The sequence below is a fragment of the Mastomys coucha genome, unplaced genomic scaffold (assembly GCF_008632895.1).
Source record: "Mastomys coucha isolate ucsf_1 unplaced genomic scaffold, UCSF_Mcou_1 pScaffold1, whole genome shotgun sequence".
Lineage (NCBI taxonomy): Eukaryota > Metazoa > Chordata > Mammalia > Rodentia > Muridae > Mastomys > Mastomys coucha.
In genome coordinates this window covers 92403583-92411068 of record NW_022196891.1, presented here as the reverse complement: position 1 = coordinate 92411068, position 7486 = coordinate 92403583, and the positions used below count along the sequence as shown (strand labels likewise).

Below are 7486 nucleotides of genomic sequence, written 5' to 3'. Positions count from 1 at the left end.
GAGAGAGAGAGAGAGAGAGAAGGGGAGGGAGATTGAGGAGAAATAAATATTTTAAAAAGAAATGTATAAACAAGTTACCAAAAATATCATTATATTTTAAATATTTTTAAGATTTTGTGTTAGGTCACATTCACAGGTATCACAGTCTGAATATGGCTGTGTTGATTTTTATAAGTAGTCTTTTGTTTATCCTGGCTAGCTACCAAATAAATTAGACAGATTATAAGATGTATTTAATCAAGCTTTGTGGCACAATATATGAGCAGTATTGATCTATTATTACTCCTCTAAGATAATCTGGATATTTACCAACCAAAATCCCTGAGATACTTGTATTTTAGTGTTGGCCAGGCTCTGTCTGCTCCAGGTGTCTTCTCATGATTTTTCCTCCACCCTGACCTAATGGTGAATCCTCTCCTCTTCCATCTCTTTCTCCCTCCCTCTCCTGGCTGGGATCAGAAATCCAATCCTATTCTCTCCTTTGCTCAGCCATTGGCTGGTCAGCTTTTGTTGAGAAATCATAGAACAAATGAGGAGCAATGTTACACAACTTTGAGACAGGAGATTCTTAGAATAAGATTATAATGCCATGGATCCCCAGCTGGGCCAGTCTGTGGATGGTCATTCCTTCAGTCTCTGCTCCACATTTTGCCTCTGTAACTTCTTCCATGGGTATTTTGTACCCCCTTCTAAGAAGGACCAAAGTATCCACACTTTGGTCTTCCTTCTTCTTGAGTTTTATATGGTTTGTGAATTGTATCTTGGGTACTCTGAGCTTCTGGGCTAATATCTACTTATCAGTGAGTGCATACCATGTGTATTCTTTTGTAGTTGGGTTATCTCACTCAGGATGATATTTTCTAGTTCCATCCATTTGCCTAAGAATTTCATGAATTCATTGTTTTTAATAGCTTGAGTATTGTTGCCAACCAGCAGCAATGATAAGAATGGGTTTTCTGGAATATGGAGTCAGGGACCTGGCAAGCCTTATTATTACCTTAATCCATGTAAGTGTGATCACTCAGCCATCTTTCATTTAATAGTAATTTTGTTACAAGCCAACAGGTAGTATAGGTTAGGCAAAATCCCTCCCCAAAGTTCGTCAGTATGTTGGCCCAATCAGCAACTCATTTTTCAGTCTCTGGAGGTGGGACTTCTGATGTAACTGGAACCAGGAGAGAGGTGTGCCAAATAGCAGTTGGGCAGAGAGGTGTGGCCATGAGAGGCAGGCAGGGTCTGAAGAATCAGCCCTCAAGCAGGAGGGTTACAAATCCTCCTTTTTTATTAGAAAACAGCAGGTTAAAGGCATACTTAAATGGCACAATCTTGGCCAGGCGGTGGTGGCGCACGCCTTTAATCCCAGCACTTGGGAGGCAGAGACAGGTGGATTTCTGAGTTCGAGGCCAGCCTGGTCTACAGAGTGAGTTCCAGGACAGCCAGGGCTACACAGAGAAACCCTGTCTCAAAAAACCAAAACCAAACCAAACCAAACCAAAACAAAACAAAAAAAGGCACAATCTTGCACAGAAAGTCTTATGGTGCTTGAAGGTTATAATCTGTGGATAATACTCTACTGAACGGCATCTTACCCTTCATCAAGGTCATATGCAGCTTGTTTTATTTTACAAACTGGGCTTATTACATGTTTATTTAAAAAACACAACCACTTGGCACGTACCCTACTGCTTGAGGGCTGATTCTTTATGAATATATCATATAATTTTTTATCTATATGTAACAGCTTCATAATAAGATATTAAACTTTATTTAGAATATGAGAGAAGTTGTATTAATGTTCTCTCTTTGTCAACGAGATGTAATTGATCACAATAGACAAGTGATAGACGCTTCTTTTACTTTCTGTAAAAGCCATTTGTCTCACCAGTTAATTTTTAAAGATGTTTAAAATGAGGTCTTAGCCAAGAGTAACATGAAATAAGCAACATATTTATTTATTTATTTATTTATTTATTTATTTATATTATGTATCTGAAGCTTTAAAAGTTGACTTATATTGAGAAAATCAAAGCTTTAGCTTTTCGAACCAAGCAGAGACAGAGAAATTAATAAAAGTCTTTTACCCATTATTAAAGGCAATATCTTTTAATCTTTAAAATTACTAGGATGTAGAGGGGAAAACAACTTTAAATATTTAATAACTTTATATGGAATAGGCAAGCCAGATTGTAATATTTCTATAAGTTTCATGACTTTATTGATTTTCTATAAGTCTCAAGTTCAAAATTACTTTGAGCCACAACTGGATAGATCTGTAATAATGTTGTTTTTGTCTTAAAAAACGATTTTCCTGAGGTAAGGGAGAGGCAAAATTAGGAAGACTTTCTTAGGCCTGGTTAGTACAATAGTAAGGTGAAAATATTTATTATAACCTTGGTGTTGAAAAAACATTGTTTGTAACGAAAAGAAACTTTATTTGGGTGACTCTGAACAGTTTTTAGGGCGCAAACCTTTTTGAAACAGTTTATCAAGAACTTGTTTGACACTAGGTAAATTTTCACTTAAATCTCCTTACCAATTAAAAATTTTGTTTTTACCACTATATTTTAATTAGGTTTGAAATTAAAGATGGCAGTAGGCCTATACTGGCCACGGCTGCTTTTTAGCTTTTACTACCTTTGTCTTAATTGTTTTATGTAATATTAAGCCATAACCATAACTCTAGAGGGCAAAATCCAATTACAAACAATAATATTCTTTAAAATTAATATTAAAAAACATTATTTTTACACCACAAAGCCCTTTAAGTGTGTCTCTGCCTCTGAACTATAGCTAGCAAGCCTGGGACAAAGCCCATGATCTAAGATATACCTATTGTATAAAATTAAGCAGTTTCTAAATTAAATAGCAGTTTAGAATTTTACCATCTGGTGTATGGCCTGTAGCTTAAGACAAGGCCTCTAGACTGTGCTAAGTGGCTGTAAAACTCTAACTGGAGTTGTCTGCCAAGATTTTGGCCATCTCAACTGAAATACCACATGTGTACCATGTGTGTTATATGAGTTATTAGCCTTAAATTAGTTTTTAGTCATTGATGTTATAGTTAACAAAGTCTAATAACTTATATAGAACAATTTTATATCTTAGGACTAGTTCTTCAGTTAACCAATTTTATTTACCTATTTCCAGAGAGAGCAGAGTTTCATCTTTATGGTATAGCCTCTCAAGGTATCTGTGAAAAAAACAGAATGATATCCTCTTTTCGAGGTGTTTAAAAAATCTGAATCCTTTTAATTTTTGTCTGGGTCAGTTTTACAGTGTACCAGAGGCAGGGCGGCTCTGGAAGCGAAATTAAGTAGCTGTGAGAATTATTAGCTTGTAATTTACTATCATATCACTAGATGGCGATAAGTGGTTGCAAAACCTTAGGTAAAATGGTATCTGCTCGCGCATGCACAGGATCTTGGCGGAACCTGCGGGCAGTGTTCGCCATGCCTCTGGGGTATGGTGCTGCCAACGAGCTAATGTTTTTGGAGCGCTAATGTCTTCGAGCTCCGCTGGGCCGTGCAGGTGGATCGAGACATGCACACATTTGCACTCCGGTTTAGGCCAGCGTCAGCCCTGCGGAGTCTTAAGGTCAGGGCCCTCTTCAGCCTCCATCTAGCCCGAGCCGCTGGCCAGGGCAGAGAATGAGACACACAGGCAGCCCTGGATAAGGCTGGCGAATGCCCCTGCCACCCAGCCTGGGCACAGAACAATGGAAACTTCCAGCCGTGGTTCTGTGGGCGCCCAGGGGTAGCTGTGCGATGCGCCAGGGTGCAGCCAGACCAAGCCCAGCAGTTCCTCATGCTGCAGCTCCTCATGCTGCGGCCCTGGGCCTGTCTGCCACCTGCTGTGCTGTAACAAACCTGGCTTCACAGCACTGCCAGCCTGGGCCTCTGTTTTTTGTCCCAGGCTGTATGGTCCCAGGGCCAGGACGAGCCCGCCCGGAAGAGGGAGAGAAAGCAGGGCCCCTTTTTGCACCGTAGACCCCCCACCCCAGGCAGATGGCATGACTGACCAGGATCAACCAACATAGCCACTGCCCGGCATCTGCCCACGTGCTCTGTTCTGAGCAGGCAGGGGCCTCTGCAGCCATCTTGGCCACATGTAATTTCAGACAAAGACGTGAAAAGACCATCACTCATTCGACAGGACACACACATAGATATACATAAACAAGACAACATAGATTAAAAATCAGGGAATTCTCCTGAAATAGCCACAGGGAGCGATAGCCTCTGCACGGCTCCTGCTTCTACCTGCATAGCACCTCCACTTCCTGGGAGGTCCCTATTAGCTCTCCAAACCCAGAGCTTTTAGGGGAAAAGGCTGTCTCTATTTCCCGGAGTATTCAGCCTTCCAATAACCCTGCAGCCTAATCACTTACTGTGAGCAGTGGCTATGTCCATTTTCTTATTCCTTTCTTTTTAAACTTTGCCCTGAGACACCACCGCCAGGCCAGCATGGCCTCAACTTACCCCAGCAACCTGCCGTTCCATCTGCATATATATATATTTTTTTTGAAAGAGCTCTCTTTGAGGTAGCAGGGGGTCTCTTTCTACTCCAATCCAGCCCCATGATGAGCACCACCTGTTGCCGACCAGCAGCAACGATAAGAATGGGTTTTCTGGAATATGGAGTCAGGGACCTGGCAAGCCTTATTATTACCTTAATCCACATGGAAGGTTCTTAAAAATTAGCTGACACGGAAGTGTGATCACTCAGCCATCTTTCATTTAATAGTAACTTTGTTACAAGCCAACAGGTAGTATAGGTGAGGCAAAACCCCTCCCCAAAGTTCGTCAACATGTTGGCCCAATCAGCAACTCATTTTTCAGTCTCTGGAGGCGGGACTTCCAATGTAACTGGAACCAGGAGAGAGGTGTGCCAAATAGCCGGAGGTGGGCAGAGAGGTGTGGCCATGAGAGGCAGGCAGGGTCTGAAGAATCAGCCTTCAAGCAGGAGGGTTACAGAGTACTATCCCATTGTCCATTCCTCTGTTGAGGGGCATCTGGGTTCCCAGACACTATTGTGGATGCTAGCAAGTGCTTGCTGACAGAAGCCTGTTATAGCTGTCTCCTGAGAGGCTCTACCAGTGCCTGACAAATACAGAGGTAGATGCTCACAACCAACCATTGGACTGAGCAGAGTCCCCAATGGAGGAGCTAGAGAAATGACCCAAAGAGCTAAAGGGGTTTGCAGCCCCATAGGAAGAACAACAATATGAACTAAGCAGTACCCTCAAAGCTCCCAGGGACTAAACTACTAACCAAAGAGTATACATGGTTGGACTTACGGCTCCAGCTGCATATGTAACAGAGGATGGCCTTGTTGGTCATCAATGGGAGGAGAGGCCCTTGATCCTGTAAAGACTTTATGCCCCAGTGTAGCGGAATTCTATGGCTAGAAAGCGGGAGTGGGTGGGTTGGTGAGCAGGGGGAGTGGGGAGTGGATGGGGGTTTTCAGAGGGGAAACCAGCAAAGGGGGTAACATTTGAAATGTAAATAAAGAAAATATCTAATAAAAAAGAAAAAGGGATTACAATGTCATGTCCAAATTGCAATCAAATATAGAGGGGGAAGGAACAGAGATATCAGTATTTGAATACTATAAGGATAACCCTTACACAGTACACAATAACATTATGCCTACACTGTAGCCTGCAGACTATAAGTTGAACACTATTGGTTTATATGCTCAAAATATAAAAGAAGAAATGAGAATGCATGTGCATGTATAAAAATTGGAGAGTAAGACCAGAAATCAAGAAAGAACTGTAATTTGGAACATTTAATATTATACATTCATCCCATAGTATTTCTCCAAGAAGGCATTAGAATTATTTAAATACTATTAGCATAGACATACAAGTAGAAAACAACCCAGCTCAATTTGCTAGGTAGTTGTAAAATGGTTAACAATAATAACTGCTCTATTGCCTTCTGCTATTCAATGAAGATTTGCTTATGATAATGAAATAAGTTGATTTCATAACCTTCCTAGTAAGGACAGTTTCTATTTTCTTGGTAAAAGTACAAATCTTGACCCTGTATTAGTAAGATTTTTTTTTTTAATTGCAGAGGTAAACTGTAGCTTACCTGAAGATACAAATGGAATCCAGAAGGGATTTCAGCCTGGGAAAACCTATCGGTTTGGTGCTACAGTGACTCTGGAATGTGAGGATGGGTATACCTTGGAGGGAAGTCCACAGAGCCAGTGCCAGGATGACAACCAATGGAACCCTCCCCTGGCTATCTGTAAATACCGTAGGTGCAAGTGCCTTATTCTTGTTTGTATAACGCCCAGGAATGAGGGAAATAGAGTGTTTATCAGTGTAGGAAATTCCTGGGGCTTTGACATAGTAAACAGTTATATGACAAGAGACTAACTAAAAGTGAATACAAAGCAGTAATCAATACAAAGAAAAGTATAGTTGAGTATGGGACACATCACATCAAAAGGGGCACAATAATCTAAAAGGATAAAATTATAAAACACTGCTTTGTATTTTTGGGAAAAAAAACCTACTGAGACTTCTCTCTTGGCTGATTTTTAAAATCACTTGAGCACTTGAGAGGTGCTCCAAAAACATGTCAACTGTTATAACAGTTCATGCCAGGTGGTGGTGGCGCACGCCTTTAATCCCAGCACTTGGGAGGCAGAGGCAGGTGGATTTCTGAGTTCAAGGCCAGCCTGGTCTACAGAGTGAGTTCCAGAACATCCAGGGCTATACAGAGAAACCCTGTCTCGAAAAAAACAAAAAAACAAAGCAAAACAAAAAAACAAAAACAAAACAAACAAAAAAACCAGTTCATATTTTCATTTGATCCTAAAAATCACTGCCTAGAAAGCTGTGTATTGAGAAACTCACAACTTATCTAATCAAAGAAAGAAGATATTCATTGAGTTTTGACATAATAAAAGAGTGGGTGTTACTTGGGGAACCAATATCTATATCATAAGTGGACTAACTAAGAACTGAGTGTTGATTTCTGGGACATTATCAGATGTAATGGTACTTATATGACATTATCTTATAATGCTGGACTGATATTTTGTGATTTTTTAATTCTCCTTAGGGTCAACTATTCCTCTTATTTGTGGTGAGTTTTCTTAAATACTTGAAGAGTGTTTATATTTTTTGTTAATATATAATTAGATATTTTAAATTCTACACATTAATATTTAATATATTGGATCTGATGTTCTTTTATGTTTTAATGGCATCTTAATGTTCATAACATATTATAAAATGTCTCTTTAGGTTATAATTAAAAATGTATCCATGGAAAAAATGTATTCAAGATTTTTAAATTGAAAGTCTCATTTCATTTGCTATTGGTATTTGGTACAATTTAAATAAGTAATCTTATTCTGCTATACCAAAGCATACATCACAACAAATATTGCTATGCAAAAATTATAGTATTCTGGTATTCTACATTACTAATTATATCCCAGGGTTAAGATTTTTACCAATGTCACT

General features: G+C 39.8%; 1 protein-coding gene across 1 annotated transcript in view; it reads left to right on the top strand.

The window, feature by feature from the left end:
• The window catches only part of LOC116097050 (complement receptor type 2), an 89836-nt gene that overhangs the window by 25921 nt on the left and 56429 nt on the right, over window positions 1-7486 (top strand). The window contains exons 22-23 of the mRNA XM_031379535.1: window positions 6081-6266; window positions 7080-7103. Of these exons, the coding sequence (XP_031235395.1) occupies window positions 6081-6266; window positions 7080-7103 (210 nt within the window). The remainder of the gene's footprint in view (window positions 1-6080; window positions 6267-7079; window positions 7104-7486) is intronic.